The sequence below is a fragment of the Papio anubis genome, chromosome 11 (assembly GCF_008728515.1).
Source record: "Papio anubis isolate 15944 chromosome 11, Panubis1.0, whole genome shotgun sequence".
In the NCBI taxonomy this organism is placed as follows: Eukaryota; Metazoa; Chordata; class Mammalia; order Primates; family Cercopithecidae; genus Papio; species Papio anubis.
Window position 1 is genome coordinate 8,387,224 of NC_044986.1, and position 26,041 is coordinate 8,413,264.

Below are 26,041 nucleotides of genomic sequence, written 5' to 3' on the forward strand. Positions count from 1 at the left end.
TAGAAACACTGGAGATAAATTCTCAAAAGAAAAAATCTTGGACCTTGGGATTTAATAACACTGAACTTTGGAATGCAAAAAGAGATAGGCAGGCAATATAAGGAGATTTGATCTAAGAAGGATGAGATTAAAGGGAAGCCACTAATAGAAATGTTTAATTTCAGGGAGGCCATCACATCAATTTAGAAAAGTAACCAATAGTTTAAAGAGACAAAGGTAGAGGAAACAACACAAACTAAATAATAGCTTAAACACATAACCATTCTCAAATTATGAACACAGATTATGATTCATGAATTCAGAAGATCAAATAACGTCTATTTTATCATTCTCACTAAGGGAGAAAAGCAGCTTAAAATGCTAATTATCCACTGTTCTTAATTAGCACAGGTAGTAAAGAAACATGTTAAGAAGTAATGGCTACAATTAACAAAGTAACATTACGAAATAGGTAGTTCCTTGATATTCTGTAGCCTCAAAATCCAGTTCTATTTGGAGCAAAAAGACTGTACTGGGGAAAATTAAATCTGTGGAAGGTCACTGAAATAACTAGTAGCATAATCATTCCAATGTAATTGTGAATGTTCATAATTAAAATATTTTAAATTTTGAATATTTAAAATATACTCAAAATCTAATTCATGGCCAGGGATCGTAGCTCACACCCGTAATCCCAGCATTTTGGGAGGCTGAGGTGGGTAGATCATGAGGTCAGCAGTTCAAGACGAGCCCAGCCAAGATAGTGAAACCCCATCTCTATAAAAATACAAAAATTAGCCATGCATGGTGGTGGGCGCCTGTAATCCCAGCTACTCGGGAGGCTGAGACAGAGAACTGCTTGAACCCGGGAGGCAGAGGTTGCAGTGAGCCAAGATCGCACCACTGCACTCTAGTCTGGGCAACAGAGCAAGGCTCCATCCCCCCCCACAAAAAAAAAAATTCAATTCATATTTAAAATATATTCACACTACTTAAAAGAGTCCTAGGATTCAACAATGGGCTAACAATACACTATAATGAAGAAAGACTTCATAATTTAATGGCAACTAATTCATAAATGAAGCAACTTATATAACAAATTGAATGATTTTTTTTTAATGGCTTGAATTTAGATACTGGCCACTTTTCTTAAATACTTTTATTAACTCGGTATCATCCCAACACCTATTTTTCAGCAGGAAAGAGAAAGAAATCCTAGGCTGAGCACAGAAGCTTTGCTCTTTCTCAGGGATTTTTCCTGAACCTAGAGGGTTAAATCTTTCCTTTTTTGTTGTTGTTTTTTTGAGATGGAGTCTTGCTATGTTTTGCCCAGGCTGGAATGCAGTGGAGTGGTGCAATCTAAGCTCACTGCAACCTCCACCTCCCAGGTTCAAGCGATTCTCCTGCCTCAGCCTCCCAAGTAGCTGGGAGTACAGGCACATGCCACCATGCCCGGCTAATTTTTATATTTTTAGTAGAGATGGTGTTTCTGCATCTTGGCCAGGTTTCTCTTCAACTCCTGACCTCATGATCCACCCACCTCGACCTCCCAAAGTGCTAGGATTACAGGCATGAACCACCGCGCCTGGCCTAAATCTTTCACTTTTGAAGTATACTGTATTATGTTCCTCCCTGCCAAGTCCATACACCATTTATAGTGTGAACTCTGCTAAGAAGAAAAAAAAATCACTATAAGAATATACACTATTTAATAGCTAAAATAAAAACCACACTTACTAAGATTTTAGTTCCCACGCTATAACCTCCACCTTGCACATGATTAGAATAAAAGTACGGTTTGCAAATCAGATCGAAGACAAGATTCCGTCTTCATGCTGGCTCAGATTCTGACTTCCTCAGGAGATACTGCAAAACGTGATAAGTGGTTCTGTCTGACTGTGAATAGCTATTCCTGTAAAGGAGACCAAAACTGAATTTCACTTGAAGCCTGCTACTTTAGCTAAAAGGTTTTTTAAGGCTTTATTTTTATCAATTCTCTATTTTAACCCTACTCATTTATTTGAACAATGGACAACTATATTTAGAATTTTAATTTAACAGAACAATAAAACTGGCTAATCAACTGAGCTGGTCAGCCAAATTAAACACGGATGAGACATTTTTCTATATAACCTTAATCCTGTGCTGTGTACAAAGGTCTAATATTACCATTAATTTGGCAGTGCTAAGTTAATTCCTACCTGTATTACTTCTATTACTAAAAGGGAAAAGATGATAAAATCCAAAAAAGTAGAAAAAGCAAAATAATTGCTTATATTTAGCTATGAACCCACCTTCAGCAACTGCATTTTTTTCCCTGATCCAAGGAATATAAAATTATCTTGCTTAAATTTTTAAATTTAGTTTGTATAATGATTACTTACAACCTGATAGCAGCCCAAAAATGTGTGGAAGAGCAGAGAACTATAATCATATAAGCATCCAGAAAGTAGACAATACAGATTTAATGGCAATTTTCATACTCCTTAGGCAGATTCTTTTAGTTTCTCAGGAACGAAATATAAGTTACTTGCTCATGCTACCGAAAATTAAAATGAGCATGTAGAAACTTATTAACAAGATAAACACCATCCATAATGAACATATATCCAGGGCTACTCTAAGTAATTTCAATATATCTTTTAAAATATTCACATTCAAAATCCATACTTGTTTTGATAAGTCTTACTATGTTTGTAGGCCCAACTAAACAGCCCGTAACCTTACATTATCTTAGGTAATCTTCATGTAACTAATATACTGGCATAATATATTTAAATGTCTAGGCTGATTTAAAAAACAAACAAAAAATTGCCATAAAAAATAATCACTGTCATAAATGCCTGGTAAAATAATGGACAGATAGCTGCCTAATTAGCCCACCAACATCTGAAAATCCAGGTTAACTGAGCAATACCAAAACCAAGCTCAAGAGTTTTAAGAGATGTGCCTTATATTAGATAATAAGCACAGTGGCTCAAGTCTATAATCCCCAGCACTTTGGGAGAATGAGATGGGAGGATCACTTGAGCCCAGGATTCAAGACCAACCTGGGCAACATAGCAAGACTCCATCACTACAAAAAAGGAAAAAAAAAACCACACACACACACACAATTTTTGTTGATGTTGAGACAGTCTCGCTCTGTCACCCAACCTGGAGTGCAATGGCACAATCTTGGCTCACTGCAGCCTCCGCCTCCCGGGTTTAAGTGAATCTCCTGCCTCAGCCTCCTGAGTAGCTGGGACTACAGGAGCATCCCACCATGCCCAGCCAATTTTTTAATTTTCAGTAGAGATGGAGTTTCACCTTGTTGGCCAGGCTGGTCTCAAACTCCTGGCCTCAAGTGATCCACCTGCCTCAGCATCCCAAAGAGCTGGGATTACAAGCGTGAGCCACTACGCCCGTCCAAACAAAAAACATTCTTGTTTAATTAGCCAGGTGCAGTGGCCTGTGCCTATAGTCCCGGCTACTCAGGAGGCCGAGGAGGCTCATTTGAGCATAGGAGTTCAAGACCACAGTGAATTATGATTGTGCTACTGTGCTTCAGCCTGCCATGACAGAGCAAGACTGTCTCAAGGAAAAACAAAGAAAAAAATGTAATGATGTATAGTCTTCACTCTAAGGGAACTTGAAACATTGCAGGAATGTTGTTTAGCAACTGCAAGGTAAAATTCATTGAAGAGTGGCTGGGCACTCACACCTATAATCCCAGCACAGGAGGCCTAGGTAGCTGGATTGCTTGAATCCAAGAGTTTGACACCAGCCTGGGCAACATGGCAAAACCCCATCTCTTCAAAAAAATACAAAAATTAGCCAAGGGTGGTGGCACATGCCTGTAGTCCCAGCTACTCAGGAAGCTGAAGCAGGAGGATCGCTTCAGCCCAGGGCGGTTAAGGCTGCAGTGAGCCATGATCATACCATTGTACTCAGAGTGAGACCTTGTCTCAAAAAAACAAAAACACAAAAGAAAAAGAAAAAAAATTCACTGAAGATTATCTGAGACAGCTATTTCTACCTGTGGTAATTAGTAAACAGAACTAAAGAGTAAGGATAACATCAACTGAACTGTGTGTGTGTGTGTGTGTGTGTGTGTGTTTTGCAGTACTATGAAGAAATTAAGAGAGGATACTTTTTCCAGATGTCAAAACATTCCAAAAAGTACATAAAATTATTTCCAAAGTAGCCAGCTCTAAAATTAATACTTTACCTTGAAATAAAACTTACTAAATATCACTTTAAGTATTAAATACATTCATACACCCAAGTAAATTTAGTTTACAAGTTTAATTCTGCATGCAAAGCAGATTTGCAAATTCTATCCAAGAACTCAAATTTCAATTAATTGGTAAAATAAAACCACAATAAAATCTACATAATCTGGGCCTTCATTAAGGAGAACTAGACAAAACTGCTACTCTTAAGACAAATATTCCTTGGTTCAAATGCAATACCAACAGTTTCCATCCTGTGGACCAAGGAGACCAGGAATCCATTTGTGCATCAAGCTCTGCCTGTAGAATGAATAATGTCTCTTAAATATATCAACCATTTACTAGTGCTAAATTTACAAGTACTAAATTCGTAACTGTTTTTAATTATATACTTTGCAATTCAGATAATAATAAGAGTGCACAAGTATTATGGTGTATGTACTAATAGCAGGCGGTGGAAAGGGACTTACGTAATTGAACATTTTTTATACTGTCATGTTTAATATTTGTGAAACAATACTAAACACTGTATAAGAATTATATTTATACTGAAGTCAATTCCTCAAAATTGTAGCTACACTACAAATTTCCCCAACCATCTACTAAACAATATGAAGAACTGAAGAAGTGAAATAATTCTCGGCTGGGCGCAATGGCTCACGCCTGTAATCCCAGCACTTTGGGAGGCTGAGGTGGGTGGATCACTTGAGGTCAGGAGTTCAAGACCAGCCTGGCCAACATGGTGAAACCTCATCTTAACCAAAAACACAAAAATTGCTGGGCATGGTGGTGGGTGCCTATAATCCCAGTTACTCGGGAGGCTGAGGCAAGAGAATCGCTTGAACCCAGGAGGCGGAGGTTGCAGTGAGCCGAGATTGTGGCACGGCACTCCAGCCTGGGCAACAAGAGCGAAACTCCATCTCAAAAAAAAAAAGAAAGAAAGAAAGAAAGAATTCCCTTCAAGTGCAAACTCAAGAAACAAACTGAGATAAGGTCAACTGCCAGTAGTTTCAAATGATGAGAAGTTCTACTACTCAGCTACTCAGGAGGCTGAGGCAGGAAAATTGCTTGAATCTGGGAGGTCTACGAAGGTTGTAGTGAGCAGAGACTGCACCACTGCACTCCAGCCTGGGCGGCAAAGCGAGACTCCGTCTCAAACAACAACAAAAAGCAGCCTTAAAGATTTTTATTAGCTTTATTAATACAAATTTATACTTATTAATATAAACCTGTGGAGATTATTAATATAAACCTGTGGAGATTTACAAATGCTCAGAGAACGTCTTAGGGATATAAAGACGAAAGCTAAAACTAAAAAGGATTTTCCAAGCATGCTAAATTTTCAGGCTTTTAAAATGTTACAAAGTAATTTTGAATTATAAAATTTCTGTAAATAAAAAAGTTTTAAATACTTAAGCCAAAATATCGCACATACTCATCTCTTCTTTTCTCATCAGTTATTCTTTCATCACTGTCTTCTTCACAATAGTCAACAGGAAAAACAACCAGTCTAGAGCAGGATCGTGAAGATCAATGATATGGTAAACCCTTTATCTACAAATCTAACCTCATTTCAGGGCTCCAACAGGTTATCAAATCATCTATTTAACTCCTTATCTTCTTCTCACAACAAACTTCTATCTTGACTTTTCCAGTTTCCATTAATGACACTATTAATACCTCTGCACCCAGCAGAGAACTCAGAATCACCTTAAATTCTGCCTTCTCCCCACAGATTCTTTCTAGCGGTTTCTACCCAATTACTGTCTTCTCATTCCCACTGCCATCAATCCTTTTCCAGTTCAGGTCAGAACTACTATCAAAGCCTTGTAAGCATCTTCCCTTTCTAAATCCATCCAGCTGATTGTTCCACAATTCTCTTTCTGAGGCTCTTCTGCAACAGTAGAAACTCTCATCTCCTTCCTGTAACAAACACACACACCACACACTCACTCCCAAACATGCCACACACGTCCCTGACTCATGCATGTGTCACCACCACCCAACAATATACACATGAAGGTACTGCCTTAGATACAGAAGCACAACAGACACCATCATTTATAATGAATTCTACCCATTCTTTAAGGCTCAGTTCAAGTCTCATCTTCATGAAGTTTTCAAATCACTCCAAGCACACTCCAAACCACCATACTTATTGACATCTGGCACTTTATATTTCCTCTTGGGGCTAGTTTTTGGAACACTAATTCATGTTTTTCCTATGTCACTCATACCCTTCTATTTCCATCCCTCCCTTCGATTTCCAGTCAAACAGCCAGGCTTTCAAAACCCTTTGTTCAGAGATTCCAGTGGCACGGAAGGTAGAGCAGCACCTTGTGTTTAGTAAAACCCAAGAAGAGACCATGTTGAATGACTCGATGAAAGAAAGGAGTAGACCTTGTGAGCAATCTCAGAAGAAATTCTAGAGAGGATGGAATCAACTCCATGGCAGCAAGACCTCAGTAAAAAGTGTCTGCTAGATATAAACGAGGTGTCAAGTCACAGGCACTAGGGCCCACAGTTGGTGGCAGAGCCACAGAACCTGATGGAACCTTGTGGAGGACAATGGAAGACAATACTATAACCAATGCAGGCAAAATCTGAACCATATGACACCAGGCCTTCCAAGAACATGAGGAGAGGGAGCCCCAAGGATGACTGAGGTTGAATTTCTTGCCGAAGAAGTAGTATTCAAATCAAGTTAATTTAAAGAAAGCAAATGTGGTACCTTCCTTCCATCTGAGTTTTCGGACTAAGATTCATGTTTGATACACTTATTATGTCTTCCTATATCCTTGACCAGATTATAAACTGAGCAAAACCTATTACATTTGTTTTTCCCTCATTTTGTAACACACCAGTTAGGTCCATACTTAAGTATAGAACTACATCAACAAATACCTAGAATATTACACAGCAAGCAGTGACTTCAGCACCTTCACATTCTAGCCCCATTAAAAAATACGTAACTTGTAATTGAATCCCCAAGATTATTAAACACTTTTGCCTCTACAAGTTCAGCATTTGAAATAAAAAGAACTCTTAGGCAAAATACAACAATCACTAAATTATTTGTTAAATGACTTAGTCTGAAGCTCTCTGGTTCTATAATCCACAATTAAACATACTGTTCTAACATGGTTTCCAAGACATTCTCCTGGTTTTCCTCCAATCTCAGTAGCTTTTCTTCCTCAAACTTCTTTGTTGGCTTCCTTATGTTTCTGAATTAAAAAGCCAAGTGCCCCAAGCTTTGGTCCTCTTCTCTCTAACCTCTAACTACTCTGGGGACCTTAGTCAATCCCTGGGCTTTAAATATCAGCTATTTGGTGATAATTTAAAATTTTGTATCTCCAAGTTGGATCTCTCCCCTAACTCAAGATTTGTAAAACCAGCTGCCCACCTGACATCTCAATCTGAATGTTTAACAAGTATCTCACAGTTAACATGTCCAAAACTGAATTCCTAATCAAAATGTCGTATTTCTGAGCCTCAGTTTTCCCATCTACAAATTGAAGGGATTAGACTACTAAGAGCCACAAAACTGTTCAATAAAAGTTTGTTCCTTTCGTCACTGCTCTGAAAGTCTACCATACTACAACAAACCTGGCACTGTGGCAACCCATACACTGGTTAACTATTCAAATCTAGCTATGACAATAACACAAGTATAAATCTTTTGCAATCATTATCTTCTAAAAGTCCTAAATTAGTGTGAAATTGTATGTAAATAATCAATAATTAGATATCAAAAATTAGCTGGCATTCCTATAAAAAGAGGTCACTATTATCTATAGCATCTGTATCAAATGAGTAGATTTGAACTAAACATATTGTACACTTCCCAGGAATTTGTGGATAAGTTGGACAAAGTAAAATTAAATAACACCTGCCAGGGTGACCTTGGCCTTATCAGCACTATGCCTTAATTAACTGAGGTGACAACCCTCTACAGCTACAACTAACTTCATTCCAACCAAACCTAAGTCTTCAAAATATAACAAATTTAAATGTTACATTTTAATCTGTCAAGGCTACATTAGAAAAAACTGTAATAAAAGTTACAACTCTAATATTCTGTTTCCTTTTAAACCACTAGACAATTAGCAATCCACTGACTAGAAGGAAAGAAGATCTAGAAGAAAAAAGTTAACTTACATTGTGTCAAATCTAGCATGAAACAATATTAATGCTCTTTCTGTTCATCTTATCATCTCAGGAGGAGCTCTAGCTCTTTACATACTTACTCTATCTGAACACTTCAGCTCCGCAATCATAACAAGAAAGTGAGGAGGAGTAATACAGATATGTCTTGAGCTTCACTAGAACCTATCTTAGAGCATAGCTCCTTTTTTTTTTTTTTTTTTTTTTGAGACGGAGTCTCACTGTGTCTCCCAGGCTGGAGTGCAGTGGCGCGATCTCGGCTCACTGCAAGCTCCGCCCCCCGGGTTCACGCCATTCTCCCGCCTCAGCCTCCCAAGTAGCTGGGACTACAGGCGCCCGCTACCGCGCCCGGCTAGTTTTTTGTATTTTTAGTAGAGACAGGGTTTCACCATGTTAGCCAGGATAGTCTCGATCTCCTGACCTTGTGATCCACCCGCCTCGGCCTCCCAAAGTGCTGGGATTACAGGCTTGAGCCACCGCGCCCGGCCGAGCATAGCTCCTTTACACAGTTTGAGACATCCTAGGTCAATCAGGTACCTTAAATCACAATCCCAAACAAAACTAATGTAACAACCTACAGCAACATTTACCAAAGATTTACCATGCGCTCAGAAATATGGAAAGATATAACTAGATAAAACACTGTCCCTGTCATCAGAGAACCTGCAATCTAATTGGATGAAAGACCAGTTTTCTTAAACATGTATGGAAATGGAACAATTAACTCCAAAAGTACACGTCAATCCAGCATTTAAACAACAATAAAACAACGTTTGCAAGAACTACGAACATGCTACTTCATTCAGAATTTAATTTCTGTTGGCCAGGTACAGTGGCTCACACCTGTAATCTCAGCACTCTGGGAGGCCGAGGCAGGCGATCACGAGGTCAAGAGTTTGAGACCAGCCTGACCGACAAGGTGAAACCCTGTCTCTACTAAAAATACAAAAAATTAGCCAGGTGTGGTGGCGCGCACCTGTAATTCCAGCTACTCAGGAGGCTGAGGTAGGAGAATCGCTTGAACCTGGGAGGCGGAGGTTGCATGAGCCGGGATTGCACCATTGCTCTCCAGCCTGGGCAACAAGAGTAAAATTCCATCTCAAAAAAAAAAAAAGAAGGAAAACTGATTAAGTTGGACTTCACTGATACTTAAAACTTCTCTCTGTGAAAGACACTGTCAAGGCAATGAGAATACCAAAAATCAGAAAAAAAATTTGCAAAAGATAAATGACTATTATCTAAAATATACAAAGAACTCTTAAAACTCAACAATAAGAAAACCACTCAACTGAAAAATGTGCAAAAGATCTGAACAGACACTTCACCAAAGAATATATATAGGTGGTAAATAAGCATATGAAAAGATGTTGAACATCTTTTCAAACGCAGGGGCGGGGGAGGTGGCTCGCACCTATAATCCCAGCACTTTGGGAGGCCAAGGTGGGCTGATCACCTGAGGTCAGGAGTTCAAGACCAGCCTGGCCAACATGGTGAAACCCTGTCTCTACTAAAACTACAAAAATACACCATACATCATTAAGTAATTACAAATTAAAACAATGAGATACCACCACATACTTATTAGAATGGCTAAAATCCAAAACACTGACACTACCAAATGCTGTCAAGAATGTGGAGCAACAGGAACTCTCATTCACTGTTGGTGGGAATTCAAAATGGTACAGTCACTTTGGAAGACAATTTGGCAGTTTCTCACAAAAATGTACTTTGGTCACGTGATACAGCAATCTCACTCCTTGCTAATTACCCAAATGAGTTGAAAACTTACATTCACACAGAAATCTACACATGGATTTCACAGCAGATTCATTTATAACTGCAAAATCTTGGCCAGGCACAGTGGCTCATACCTGTAATCCCAGCACTCTGGGAGGCCGAAGTGGGTGGATTCTCGAGGTCAGGAGTTCAAGACCAGCCTGGCCAACATGGTAAAACCCCATCTCTACTAAAATTACAAAAAATTAGCCAGGTGTGGTGGCAGGTACCCATAGACCCAGCTACTTGGGAGGCTGAAGTACAAGAATCACTTGAACCCAGGAGGCGGAGGCTGCAGTGAGCCAAGACTGCACCACTGCACTCCAGCCTGGACAACAGAGCGAGACTCCATCTCAAAAAAAAAAAAAAAACCTTTACACCCGTATAGTGTGGGAAATTTTTTCTAATTGTAAAAAGTTGGAAAGAACCAAGATGTCCTTCAGTAGGTGAATGGATAAACTGTAGTACATTCGGACAATGGAATATTATACAACTCTAAAAACAAATGGGCTATAAATCCACAAAAAGACATGAATGAACCTTAAATGCATATTACTAAGTGAAAGACAACCTGAAACAGCTACATAATGAATGACTGCAACTATACAACATTCTAGAAAAGGCAAAACATGAAGACAGTAAAAAGATCAGGTGGATTGCAAGAGTTAGAGGGAAGGGATGAATAGAAGAGCACAGAGGAGTTTTAGAGCAGTGAAATCACTGTGTGCTATTATGAAAGATACTTTTCATTATAAATTTGTCAAAGCCCATAGAATCTACAAACAGAGTGAATCCTAATGTAAATTACGTACTTTGGGTGATTATGTGTCAATGCTGGTTCATTAATTGTTAACAAATATACCACCCTGGGGAATGATGTAGACAGTGGGGAAAACATGGGGGCAGCAGGTATATGAGAACTCTCTGTACTTTCTGCTCAATTTTGTTGTGAACTTAACACTGCTCTAAAAAAAATAAAGTATTCTTAGGCCGGGCGCGGTGGCTTACGCCCATAATCCCAGCATTTTGGGAGGCCGAGGTGGGTGGATCACCTGAGATCAGGAGTTCAAGACCAGCCTGGTCAATGTGGTGAAACCTTGTCTCTACTAAAAATACAAAGGTTAGCCAGGAGTCGCGGTGGGCATCTGTAATTCCAGCTACTGGGGAGGCTGAGGCAAGAGAATCATTTGAACCTGGGAGGCAGAGGCTGCAGTGAGCCAAGACCACACTACTGCACTCCAGCCTGGGCAACACAGCAAGACTCTGTCTCAAAAAATAATAATAATAATAATAATAATAATGGAAAGTATTTAAAAGGACACAGGGCTGGAGTGGTAGGAACCACTGCTGTAATCTTAGCACCTTGGGAGGCCTAGGAGTTTGAGATCAGCCTGGGCAACATAGTGAGACTCCATCTTCACAAAACATTGTTATAAAGTTAGCCGGGTATGGTGGCACACGCCTGTAGTCCCAGCTAGGCGGAAGGCTGAGGTGAGAGGATCACTTGAGCCCAGAAGGTCAATGCTGCAGTGAGTTATGATCACACCACTGCACTACAGCCAAGAGACAAAGCAAAATCTTGTCTCCAAAAATTATATATATATCCTTAAGATGGCATAAAAAGCCCTTCATGGCTGGTTTTTGTTTTGTTTTGTTTTGTTTGTTTGTTTGAGACGGAGTCTCGTTCAGTCGCCCAGGCTGGAGTGCAGTGGCGTGATCTCAGCTCACTGCAAGCTCCGCCTCCTCCTGGGTTCACGTCATTCTCCTGCCTCAGCCTCCCAAGTAGCTGGGACTACAGGCGCCCACCGCCACACCCGGCTAATTTTTTGCATTTTTAGTAGAGACGGGGTTTCACCATGTTAGCCAGGATGGTCTCGATCTCCTGACCTCGTGATCCGCCCGCCTCGGCCTTCCAAAGTGCTGGGATTACAGGCGTGAGCCACCGCACCCGACCAGTTTTTGTTTCTTAACAGGATCTTACTCTGTGGCCTAAGCTAGAGTGCAGTGGCATGATCACCGCTCACTGCAACCTCAACTTCCCAGACTCAAGCGATCCTCTCACCTCAGCCTTCAGAGTACCTGGGACTCCAGGCACCCACCATTACACCAAGTTATTTTTTAAATTTTTATTAGAGACAAGGTCTCATACATTGTCCAGGCTAATCTCAAACTCCAGGCCTCAATCTTCCCGACTCAGCCTTTCAAAGTCCTGGGTTTACAGGCATGAGCCACTGCACACAGCCACAATTAATCTTTTAAGTATCTTCTCAGCTACTCTTCCAAATATATATATCAAGAATATCCTACAATATTTCCCTTTAATAATATATTATCTTTCACTAAAGCATAGAAATGTACTTTACTACAGAAAACCAGTTTCATCTCTTGATATTTATACCTAGTTCTCTCACATACATGAAAAGGTACCGGACCGGGTATGGTAGTTCACGCCTGTAATCCCAGCACTTTGGGAGGCCAAGGCAGGCAGATCACCTAAGGTCAGGAGTTTGAGACCAGCCTGGCCAACATGGTGAAACCCTACCTCTACTAAAAATACAAAAATTAGCTGGACGTGGTGGTGGGTGCCTATAATCCCAGCTACTCAGGAGGCTGAGGCAGGAGAATTGCTTGAACCCAAGAGGCGGCGGCTGCAGTGAGCCAAGGTTGCACCACTGCACTCCAGCCTTGGCGACACAGCGAGAGTCCACGAAAGAAAGAAAGACGAAGGAAAACGAAGGAAAAGAAGGAAGGAAATGTACTGCACTTCCAAAACGTGAGTCTGAGTCCCTCTCCCTCTCTTACATCTGAAATACTAGCCAAATTCTTAGGACCCAAGCCTCTCATCTGAAAAAATAGGGACAATAATGGCTTACTTATCTTTAAGTGGAGGGCTAAAACTGATCACTTCAAAACCCAAGTCCTATAATTAATAGCATGAACACTTGTCAGCTTGACATAACATCAACTTAAGTTTTGTATGGAGCTTTAGGTAAAGAACACTAACTTCACTGAATACTCAGGTACCTTCCCTCCTAAAGTACCCCACATCTCCTTTTTTTTTTTTTTGAGACAGAGTATTGCTCTGTTGTCCAGGCTGGAGTGCAATGGCAGATCTCAGCTCACTGCAACCTCCGCCTCCCAGGGTTCAAGTGATTCTCCCGCCTTAGCCTCCTAAGTAGCTGGGACTACAGGGGTGTGCCACCACACCCAGCTAATTTTTGTATTTTTGATAGAGACAGGGTTTCACTATGTTGGCCAGGCTGGTCTCAAACTCCTGACCTCATGATCCACCCGCCTCGGCCTCCCAAAGTGCTGGGATTACAGGCATGAGCCATGGCGCCCAGCCTCCATTTTTATGAATAATAATCTATGGCGGCCAGGTGCGGTGGCTCACACCTGTAATCCCAGCACTTTAGGAGGCACAAGTGGGTGGACCACAAGGTCAGGAGATCGAGATCAACCTGATCAACATGGTGAAACCCCGGCTCTAACAAAAATACAAAAAAAATTAGCCAGGTGTGGTGGTGTGCACCTGTAATCCCAGCTACTCAGGAGGCTGAGGCAATTGCTTGAATACGGAAGGTAGAGGCTGCAGTGATCCGAGATCTCGCCACTGCACTCCAGCCTGGGTGACAAAGTGAGACTCCGTCACAAAAAAAAAAGAATCTGTGCCTTCAGGAGAGGTGAAACATCTCATCTAGGGTCACAGGCTAGCAAGTGAACCCCAGTTCTGACTCTAGTGCCCCCTCGCTAATGCACCACAACCTTCCATGATTATAAACACATTGCCCAAGATTATCAGGTTACAAAACAGACTAGCTAGCTACCACTCATACTACCTCCTAAACAAGTCCCCACAAGTTTGCTTCACTCTAGACTCCCCTGCTATACCCCTATTCCAAGCCACCACTATTTGTCACTTCGATTACTGCCAAGATTAAGTGATATAGCACTTCCACTCTATCCGCCATCCTTACAGAGAATAAAATTAAAACTCCCCAGCTTTACTTACAAATTTTTACATAAGGTGACTTTCTTTCTGTTCCTTTTACAAGTCAAGATCATTCTCCCTTTAGGGGCTTTGTATTAGAAATCTCCTCTGCCTAGAATGTTATTTCCCCAGATTTTCCACATGTCATTCTTGTCATTGAGATCTCAGTTTAAATGTCACCTCCTCAGAAAGATTTTCTCTGACCACTCAGGCATTCTCCATCACATCACCCTACTTTAATTTTCTGCATAGCACTTATCACTATCTGACATTTCTTTTTGCATTTGTCTCTCCACACTAGAGTGTAAATAGAACACAATTATAGCAAAGACTGTCTTGTTCACAGGTGTATCCCAATATCTAGTATATGTGCTTTCTAACACACTTAATATTGAACACATTATATGTTTTATATGCAATCATCTTTTCAACAGTATTTTATGTAATCTTTCAGAAAATCCTAAGCAACTTCAAATCACACAGCAGATGCCCAATAAAAAAAAAAATTTGCTAAAATAATTTCCATAAAAACAATGCCTTCAACACTTCTAATATATACCACAAATATCCCTGACATATCTTCCCAATACACACTTACAGTTGCACAGTTGGGGAGGGATGGGTAATGGCTCTTCACATCTGTAAAGATGACCCACACTTATGGAGATCACTCCTCCCCTCTAATTCCTAGCCCCAGGGGGAAGGTGAACGGAGATCACTCCTCCCCTCTAATTCCCAGCCCCGGGGGGGGGGGGGGGGGGGGGGGGGGGAAGGTGAGGATCAAGTGCTAGGAGTGCCTTTCCAACCTCATTCGCATGCTTCGGCAACCTCGGCTAGTCCCTAAAGATGACATGTAATTTTCATGTCTCCATGCCTTCACTAGTAACAAGACGCCTGCCTACTCCTATTCCCCTTCTTACCCAGTTTTATATACCTAGAAATCTGGTACTCCTCCGTCAAGGACCAGCTCAAATGTTCCCACCTCAGTAAAGCCCACCCTGACCAACATCAATCTCATGCTAAATATAGTCCTTTTACTTTTTTTCTTTTTTCGAGACAGTCTTGCTCTATCATCCAGGCTGGAGTGCAGTGATGCGATCCTCAGCTCACTGCAACCTCCACCTCCCAGGTTTAAGCAATTCTCATGCCTCAGTGTCCCAGGAAGCTGGGATTACGGGCATGTGCCACCATGCCCAGGCTAATTTTTGTATTTTTGGTAGAGATGGGGTTTCGCCACGTTGGCCAGGCTGGTCTCCAACTCCTGGCATCAAGAGATTCGCCCGCCTCGGCCTCCCAAAGTGCTGGAATTACAGGCATGACCCACTGCGCCAGACCTTTAATTCCTCTTTTACCACTTCAAAACAAACTTCTAAAATAGTTCTTAGTTTACTGGATTATGATTTGTTTCTAACACTCAACTGTGAAAAATTCATTATGTCCCTAAACAGTATCTGCATGTAACCATTGCCTATTAATCATTTAGTCAATAAAAAGAAACTTAATATTCTGCTGTTATCAAAAGATAGTATTCCACAAAAAGTTTAGCTAGTTCTGAAAACTGAACTAGTTCCTGTTTAAAAATAAACTTTAGCTCAATTAAATACCAAAAAGTGAAGGTAATTACCCACCACAAACAAAAGAGGAAAGGATTTAGAAGTGGTTTAAAAATCACTGAAGTGATGTCGTCAGAATTCCACACACAAGTGTATTGTTCCAACTTTTACTGTGCAACACTAAGAGAGATCCTTTCCTTCTGCTGCAGAATAGGGATAATTTCTTCATAAATCCAGGGAATCCTGCCTTGCAATAAATCAACTTACAGTTGAGAATAATTACAGTGATGGCCTGCATAACCATGTGTCAATCAAAGACAGACTATATGTGACAGTGGTCCCATAAGATTACATAACAAAGCTGAAAAATTTGCCTTGTGACATCAAAGCCATCATAATGTCATGGCACAACACATTCATTACTCACATGTTTGTAGTGATGCTGGTGTAAACAAACCTACTGTGCTGGCAATCTAGCTATGTGTAGCATGTAAAATTATATACAGTACATAATATCTGATCATGATAATAAGTATGTTACCAGTTTACTATACTTTTGATTGTTATTTTACAATGTTAATCCTACTTACTTTAGAAAAAAAAAAAGTCTACTGTAAAGAAGCCCTAGGCAGGTCCCTCAGGAGGTATTCTAGAAGGCATTGTTATCATAGATGATAGCTCTATGCATGTTATTGCCCCCTGAAGACCTTCCAGTGGGACAAGATGTACAGGTAGAAGACAGTGATACTGATGATCCTGACCCTGTGTAGGACTAAGCTAATGTGTGTCCTAGATTTTAACAAAAAAAAGCTTAAAAATAGAAAAAAGCTTATAAGGTAAGGATCTAAAGAAAGAAAATATTTTTGTGCAGCTACACAATGTGTTTGTGTTTTAAGTGTTACTACAAAAGTCTAAAGTTTTTTTAAAAATTAAAAATTTATAGAGTTAAAAAGTTACAATAAGCTAAGATTAATTTATTTTTGAAGAAAAATGTTTAAATAAATTTAGTGTAGCCAAAGTGTTCACTGTCCATAAAAGTCTAGAGTGGTGTATAGTACGTCCTTGACATTCATTCATCACTCACTCACTGACTCACCCAGAGCAACTTCCGGTTTTGCAAGCTCCATTCATGGTAAGTGCCCTATATAGGTGCACTATTTTTTTTTTAATCTTTTACGTTATATTTCTACTGTGCTTTTTCTATGTTTACGTTTACACTCATGAACACTTACCTTTGTGTTAGAAAAACACCACAATATTCAATACAGTAACATGCTATACAGGGTTTATGACCTAGGAACAACAGGCTACAACCCATGGCCTACTGCTAGTAGGCTACACCATCTAGGTTTTGTCTAGACTCTATGACGTTCGCAAAATGACAAAATCACCTCACAATGCATTACTCAGAACATTTAAGCTATACATGACTGTGCACTGCTAAAACTAAGTGTATTTCAACAAATGGTGCAGGGACAACTAGACAGCCACATGCGAAAAAACTGAGTTGGACCTCTGCCTCAAATTATACGCAAAGCTCAATTCAAAATGATCAGAGACCTAAATTTGAGAGCTACAACTAAGAAACTCTTAGAAGAAAACATAAATTGTCACAACCCTGGGTTAGGCAAAAGCACAAGTGACAAAAGAAAACATAGGTAACTAGACTTCATCAAATTAAGACTTTTGTGTTTCAAAGAACACCATAAAGAAGGTGAAAAGACAACCCACAGACAGAAGAAAATATCTGCAAATATAGGTAAGGGAATTGTATCCAGAATAAAGAACTCTTGCAAAAAATCACTAACAAAAAGATAAATAACCCAAATGAAAAATGAGCAAAACACTTGATATAAACACTTCTCTAAACAAGATATGCAAATGGCCAATGAGCACATGAAAAGATGCTCAATATCATTAGTCATCAGGGAAATGCAAATAAAAACTAGGAGATGCCATTCCACTAGAATGACAATTAAAAAAAAAAAAAACAGACAATAGCAAGTGCTGATTAGGATGTAGAGAAATGGAACTTACATTGATGGCAGAAATGTAAAATGAGCCGGGTGCGGTGGCTCACGCCTGTAATCCCAGCACTCTGGGAGGCCGAGGCAGGCGGATCACCTGTCAGGAGTTCGAGACCAACCTGGCCAACATAACGAAACCTCGTCTCTACTAAAAAAATACAACTTGAAAATACAAAAATTAGTCAGGCATGGTGGTGCGTGCCTGTAGTCCCAGCTACTCAGGAAGGTGAGACATGAGAATCGCCTGAACCCAGGAGGCAGAGGTTGCAGTGAGCTGAGATCACATCACTGCACTCCAGCCTGGAAAGACAAAGTGAGACTCTGTCTCAAATTAAAAAGAAAGTAAAATGATGCAACCAGTTTGGAAAAGAGGCAGAAAGTTCCTCAAAGGTTAAACATAATTAGCACATGACCCAGCAATTCCATCTGTAGGTATATACCCAAGAAAACTAAAAACTTACATTCACACAAAAACTTGTACAAATGTTCACAGCAGCATAATAGCCAAAAAGTGGAAAAAAACTAAATGCCCATCAATCAATGAATGAACAAAATGCTGTTTATACAATGGAATACTAGCCAGCCATAAAAAGGAAGGAAGTACTGACACATGCCACAACATAAACCTTGAAAACATTATAAATGAAAAAAGCAACATAAACGGTCGTATATTGTACAATTCCATTTATGACATATCCAGAACAGGCAAATCTAGAGAGACAAAGTAGATTAGTGGTTGCCAGGAGCTGAGGCAAGGGGGAAATAACTTCTTAATGAGTTTCTTTTTGGGGTCATGAAAATGTTCCAGGATTATATAGTGGTTGGTAATGGCTGTACAACTCTATAAGTATACTAAAAACTACTGAATTGTATACTTTAAAGCGGTGAATTTTATTTTAAAGGGGTGAATTTTATTGTATATGAAATACACCTCAATGAAGCTGCCTTTTTTTTTTTTTTTAAGAAAAAATTGGAAAGATATGCAACTGATTCCAATTAGTATCTTATGCATTCAAGTATTTTTTATTTATATGAATTTAAACCACCCACATTACAGCCAGGAGCGGAGGCTCAAGCCTGCAGTCCCAGCACTTTGGAAGGCCGAGGCGGGCGGATCAGCTGAACTGAGGAGTTTGACACCAGCCTGTGTAACATACCAAGACCCCGTCTCAAAAAAAAAAGAGACCACGCACATTAAAAATTGACTTGACAAAGGATGAAAAATCAAAACTGGGGTGTGTTAGTTCAGGAGTGAGGGGGACAGTTTGCCCTCAATATGTGAACAACAAAAATAACAAAAATTCTTTTTTTTTTGTAAGAAAGAGGGTCTTGCTATGTTGCCCAGCTATATGGTTTGGCTCTGTGTCCCCACCCAAATCTCATCGCTAATTGTGATTCCCATGTGTCGAGGTAGGGACCTGGCAGGAAGTGACTGGATCATGGGGGTGGTTTCCCCATGCTGTTCTTGTGATACTGAGTGAGTTTTAAGGAGATCTGATAGTTTAAAAGTGTGGCACTTCCCCCGCTCACTCTCTCTCTCCTGCCTTGTGAAGGAGCTTGCTTTCTCTTCGCCTTCTACCATGATTAAAAGTTTCATGAAGCCTCCCCAGCCATGAGAAACTGTGAGTCAATTAAACCTCTTTTCTTTATAAATTACCAATCTCAGGTAGTTTTTTTTTTTCTTCCAAGGCAGGCTGGAGTGCAGTGACACGATCCTGGCTCACTGCAACCTCCACCTCCTGGGTTCAAGCAATTCTCCTGCCTCAGCCTCCCAAATAGCTGGGATTACAGGCGCACGCCACCATGCCCGGTTAATTTTTTTGAATTTTTAGTAGAGACAGGGTTTCACCATGTTGGCCAGGCTGGTCTCGAACTCCTGACCTTGTGATCCACCCGCCTTGGCCTCCCAAAGTGCTGGAGTTACAGATGTAATTCAGCTCACTGCAACCTCTGCCTCCGGGGTTCAAGCAATTCTCCTGCCTCAGCAGCCCAAGCAGCTGAGACTACAGGCACGTGCCACCATACCCAGCTAATTTTTGTGTTTTAAGTACAGACGAGGTTTCACCATGTTGATCAGGCTGGTCTTGATCTTGTGATCTACCCACCTAGGCCTCCTAATGTGCTGGGATCACAGGAGTGAGCCACCGCGCCCAGCTGGTAGTTCTTTATAGCAGTGTGAAAACAAACTAATACCCAGGCTGGCCTCGAATTCCTGGGATCAAGCAATCCTCCCACCTCAGCCTCCCAAGTAGCTGTGACTACAGCCACATGCCACCACACCTGGATAGCAGTTTTTTTCATTACTAAAATATTTAGGGCCGGGCGCAGTGGCTCACCACAACTAAACACAAAAATTAGCCAGGCAAGGACGGGCGCGGTGGCTCATGCCTGTAATCCCAGCACTTTGGGAGGCTGAGGCAGGCAGATCATGAGGTCAGGAGTTCGAGACCAGCCTGGCCAACACAGTGAAACCCCATCTCTACTAAAGATACAAAAAAATTAGCTGGCCATGGTGGCACGTGCCTGTAACCCCAACTATTCTGAAGGCTGAGGCAGGAGAATCGCTTGAACCCGGGTGGTGCAGGGTGCAGTGAGCAGAGATCGTGCCATGGTACTCCAGCCTGGGCGACAGGGAGAGACTCCGTCTAAAAAAAAAAAATTTAGCCAGGCATGGTGCCATGCATCTGTAGTCTCAGATACTGGGGAGGCTAAAGTGAGAGGATAGCTTGAGCCTGGGAAGCCAAGGCTGCAGTGAGTTGTGATCATGCCATGCACTCCAGCCTGGGAAACAGTGAGACCCTATTAAAAAAAAAAAAAAATCTAACCTGGGCTCAGGGGTTCATGCCTATAAATCCCAGCACTTTGGGAGGCCAAGGCAAGAGGACTGGCTGGGCCCAGGAATTCAGACCAGCCTGGGGGCAATATAGGGAGATCTTGTCTCTACAAAAATTTCTTTAAAAAGCCAGGCACAATGGTGCACACCTGTAGTTCCAGCTACTTGGGAGGCTAAGGTGGGAGGACAGTTTGGTGAGCCATGATCAGCACGGCACTCTGGCCTGGGAGACAGAGCAAGACCCTGTCTCAAAAAAAAATGTGTTTAATCTAATTAACTAGGCAGCAGAAAAAATATCAACTTTATATTCAATTTACCTGGCCAACCCCCATTTTAAAATTCAAACTTAGGGCTCCTGTCAAAAACTTCATGGAATTAACCAAAATACCACCCTTCCAAAAAGCAAAGAATGCTTACGGATCCAGATTTTTCAGGTAGTGAAATCATTGGTGTAATTCTATGAAAATGCCTTTTACAAATCTAGTAGCCTAAGTAAAAATGCCTAGTATTTCTGAAAAGTTTATGAACAGTCATTCTAACTTCGATGATGCTAAAAGGTTTCTGACACTTGAAAAAATGAGTTTTTATATACTTTCTAAAAATCAATTTCAAGGGAAAAAATATTTTACTGAACTGGAGAAAGAGGACAAGTTTCCACATAGATGCAGTAGGTAAGTCAAGATGGTTTAGTGCCAAGAGACTATGTACCCATAAAACACCATATCTCCTACTCACACAAGAGAAACACACACATCTATTTTCCAAATGCATCAGCATTCACCTATGTACTACATAATTACATGTGTTATCCTTGGTATACAAAAATCCTGTGGACCGGCTAATTTTTCATCCAAGACTGTTGACAGGTAGCAGTAGTGAATCACATATTCTCCTGTCTCATCTGCCTTATCATCAGTGACACATGCTGCCAACATCTGAGGTTAAGAATACAAACTGAGGCTACAGATTTTCTCCTTCCCATGATGCTAAATGTTACCTCCATACAATATGGAATGGCCAAACTTAGCATCCAAGACCCAAGTAACTGCCCCAGACCCAAATCTGAAGTAAACCAGAAAAACATGATATTTAATTTTTATTTTAATGACACAAACACTATCAAAATGTTGAACATCCTCTACAGGCAAAGAAGTATGCGATAATAGATATAAACATACCAACCAAATTTTTAAAGAGACAGCCATAATTTCAAATATTTGTCTCATAAACCATCAAAGTCCCAGAAACACCAACTACAGTACAAACTGCATATCCTAGAATACCTCTATAACCAAAAATACTTTGTCAGACCATGTATCCATATTTCAGTGTTGAATATATTGTCTCCACAGATAGATACTGGGTATAGAATTATACCCATTTGGCAGAGGTCTTAAAACACTAATTGGGAAGCAAAATAGAAACATAAACAGATAAACTGAAATCAAGGCTAGCATATTTTAAGGAAAGAAAGTCTCACACAAGAGAAGACTGAATAGAGCCCTTGGGGTTAAAGTAGTCAAAAAAGACTTCTCTAGAGACAGGACCTCTCTTGGCCCAGAACACAGTCTCCATGAATACAAGCAGAGAGGATTTCAAACAGAAAGAATAGCATAAAGAAAGGCCAAGAGGAAGGACTTCATAGGAACAACAAGCAAGTTAGTGTGGCTAGAGTTAGGGATTCTCAAAGAAATTAGAGTTAGGACTAAAGAATGGATCAGTGCCAGACTACAGAGAAACTTGACCACCACACCAAGAAGTTTGAACTTTATTTTGCCTGTATAAAGGAGTTTTCTGTAAGTCCTTATGTTGTGATGTGAGGAGGTAAGAGTGTTGAAATGTGCAAGCATTTACCCGAAGCATAAATGGAGCACAAATATTCCAAATCAAATACCAAATCAATGAGAGGATAAGTATACAAAGCCCAGATACAAGAGAATATTATTGGAAAGGAAGAGGCAAGCAGCAATGCCCAAATAATAAAACTGAACCAAATCAGGCCAGGCACTGCGGCTCACGCCTGTAATCCCAGTACTCTGGGAGGCCCAGGCAGGTAGATGATCATTTGAGGTCAGGAGCTCAAGACCAGCCTGGCCAACATGGTGAAACCCCATCTCTACTAAAAACACAAAAATTAGCCGGGCGTGTTGGCACGCGCCTGTAATTCCAGCAGCTACTCGGGAGACTGAGGCAAAAGAATCGCTTGAACCCGGGAGGGGGAGGTTGCAGTGAGCCAAGATCACGCCACGGCACTCCAGCCTGGGCAACAGAGTGATGAGACTAGGTCTCAAACACAAAAAAAGGCAGGGGGTGCCGGGCGCAGCGGCTCACACCTGTAATCCCAGCACTTTGGGAGGCTGAGGAGGGCAGATCACGAGGTCAGGAGGATAGAGACCATCCTGGCTAACACGGTGAAACCCCGTCACACTAAAAATACAAAAACTTAGCCGGGCGTGGTGGCAGGCGCCTGTAGTCCCAGCTACTCAGGAGGCTGAGGCAGGAGAATGGCGTGAACACGGGAGGCGGAGCTTGCAGTAAGCCAAGATCGCACCACTGAACTTCAGCCTGGGCGACAGAGCGAGACTGCGTCTCAAGAAAAAAAAAAGGGGAGGAGGAGGGAAAAAAAAAAAAACCTGAACCAAATTAATAGTCGTCTACTTTTGTTTTGTGTTGTTTTCAAATGCAGTCCCGCTCAGTCACCCAGGCTGGAGTGCAGTGGCTCGATTTCGGCTCACAGCAACCTCTGCCTCCGCGGTTCAAGGGATTCTCTTGCCTCAGCCTTCCGAGTAGCTGGGATTACAGGCACACGATACCATGCGCGGCTAATTTTTTTGTATTTTTAGTAGAGACGGGGGTTTCACCATGTTGCCCAGGCTAGTCTCGAACTCCTGACCTCAGGCGATCCGCCCACCTCAGCCTCCCAAAGTGCTGAGATTATAGGCAAGAGCCACCGGCCAGGTCAGTGGTCTACTTCTGTAATTCACATTTAAAGTTTACATTTATTATAAAGCACATGAACAAGCTCTCACTGTATCAATTACACATATGAAGCAATTTGCCTCAAATATTGTACAACTGGATCATGAGTTCCAAAACTATGTTAATCCTCAGACTTTAAATGTGACATGCCATAACCCCTATCAGCGTACAGACATGGATCAAGGCCACGAGCTTAAAATATATTACTATGAATGAGTTCATCATACCCAAGCACATTTCAAGAGTAAATAAATGGGTGTCCCAATGCTCTGAGGCATTAATAAAAGGTGCTAAAACAGCAACAGAAATAAAATCCTTCATGACATTCAAATAACATCCTCCTCAAAAGAGCAAAATGTGTCATTACTGTCCTACTACCTCGTAAACCCCCAACAGCCCAATAAAAACAATGTTATGAAATTTTAGTATAAAGAGCCTGCCTATCTTTAGAGCCAAAAGTCAAGAGGATTCTAAATTTTTTTAGAATTACTTCATTTAACTCAAAATACTAACAAGGAGACAAGATCCAGCTTTATTTCTCCCATAGTTCAGATGACTTTCCCAAGAGCCTTGGCACAAGGCGAGATCAAAATTCCTTATGGTTTCCCCTGGTTTATGTTTTGTACACTGAGTCATCCATGTTTGATCAAAACAGGGGTACTGCTGGATGCTGCACAAGTGATGTTAACTAAAACACACAGGTAAAGAAATCACTCTTTACAGAATAGGTCCCAGAGTTAAAGCGCTCAGGCCAAGCGCGGTGGCTCACGCCTATAATCCAGCACTTTGGGAGGCCGAGAGACGGCGGATCACCTGAGGTCGGGAGTTCGAGACCAGCCTGACCAACATGGAGAAACCCCCATCTCTACTAACAATACAAAATTAGCCGGGCGTGGTGGCGCATTCCTGTAGTCCCAACTACTCAGAAGGCTGAGGCAGGAAAATCGCTTGAACCTAGGAGGTGGAGGTTGCAGTGAGCCGAGATAGCGCCACTGCACTCCAGCTTGGGCAACAAGCGCGAAACTCCGTCTCAAAAAAAAAAAACTCGAATTGTGTTCCTAAAACGGTATTTTTGCATATTAGATTTATTAACATCATCATAAACACGGTGAAACCAAAATACTGGTAAAATGGGGCGGCGCTTAAATCGACAGTCTACGGAGTTATAGAAAAGCATAATCAACTGACGGAAATACACAATTCTCAGCAAGAGAGTTTCAAAACACCAGTGTATCTCAAAGATAATGGGCCGGTTCAAACTTCCAGGCTTAACCTAAACTGCCTGTTCCCTGCGCTTAATGCCAGCATTCACTACAGTTCTTTTGTCTGTGAAATGACCCGCACCAAACCACAGCAGAGAAGAAACAGATCCTTGCACTGAACACTCGTTACTTAGAACAGGAGGGGTAGACGAATCTTTCCACTAGCTCCAGCTCCTCCTCCCCACCCGCCTCGTCGTCCCCCACCTTTATTTTCCTAGAAATGGCAACTGGAGGCCACCGCAGGAGGTGGAAAGCAAGTGGCCGAGGGACTGAAACACAAGTTTGGAGACCAGAACCAACTTGTGGCGATGGACCCAAGTGTTTACGGCCTATTGCGGAGTGGGCCCGAAACCCCACTAGCTAACCCGTCTTCGGCAGGAAAAGAAGTTGTGGGGAAATCTGGCGGAAGAGCGGCGGCGGGACCCGCACCGCGTCCAGCCGCGGCCGGCCGGCGGTCGGTAAACAAGCTGGGCGGACCCGCCCTCCCACAGCCCCTGGGCCGTCCCCGCACCCGGAGCGCCTAAGATGGAAGGGCCGACAGCGGCGGCCCGGGCCCCTGCCCTCCCCGCGCCTGCGACGCGGCCGCCCCCGGGGTGCCGGGCGGGCGGGCAGCCCGGGAGGCCCAGCAACCTGGGCGCCGCCTGGGAGCGAGGGACCCGGCAGGCCGCGGTGGGGCGCCCCCCAGGGCTCGGTTACCTGGCGGCGGCGGCTCCCCCTCCAGCTCCTCCTCCCCGTCCGACGGGCGCTTGGCGGCGGCGGCGGCGGCGGCGGCGGCGACTCCCCGCGCAGCCCGCGGCGACGAGTCGAGCCCGTCCCCTCTCCGCCTCCCTCCGCGCCGCCGCCCGCCCCGCTGCTGCCGCCTCCGCCTTCTCCCCTCAGTCAGGACATGGTCTCCGCGGGTCCGCGCGCGGCTCCTGGCTGCCGGAGGCCGGGGTAGAGGGGCGGAGAGGAGGCGCGGAGGCTGGGGAGCCCCGGGGGGCGGGGGCACTGAGGTGTGGGAGGCGGCCGCGGGCGCTGCGGACCCCTAATGGCGGCAGCCGAGGGACCCGGAGCCAAATAAACCCCGCGGCGAGCGGCACAACGTCAAGGCCGGACCCAGACGCTCGCCGCCCTGTCATTGGCCCCGAGGCCGCCGGCGGCGCAGCCAATGAGCGGCCGCCTCTTTCCGGGCTCAGGGGGCGGGTCGAAAGAGGGTGACGTCAGCCGGAGCGCGGCCTCGATTGTGAGTCGGTGGCGCGCGTCGGCCCCGCGCTGGTTCCCTTC

At 42.5% G+C, this 26,041-nt stretch overlaps 1 protein-coding gene across 2 annotated transcripts in view; it reads right to left on the bottom strand.

The window, feature by feature from the left end:
• ZRANB1 (zinc finger RANBP2-type containing 1) overlaps positions 1 to 25,831 on the bottom strand; it is a 70,689-nt gene extending 44,858 nt beyond the window's left edge. The window contains exons 1-2 of one of the 2 annotated variants that reach the window (XM_021943829.2): positions 25,475 to 25,831; positions 1,717 to 1,891 (exon numbers count right to left, since the gene is read on the bottom strand). In XM_021943829.2, the coding sequence (XP_021799521.1) occupies positions 1,717 to 1,757 (41 nt within the window). In that variant the 5' untranslated portion in view covers positions 1,758 to 1,891; positions 25,475 to 25,831. The remainder of the gene's footprint in view (positions 1 to 1,716; positions 1,892 to 25,474) is intronic. The other variant, XM_021943830.2, reaches the window with a different exon arrangement.
• Positions 25,832 to 26,041: the final 210 nt, after the last annotated feature.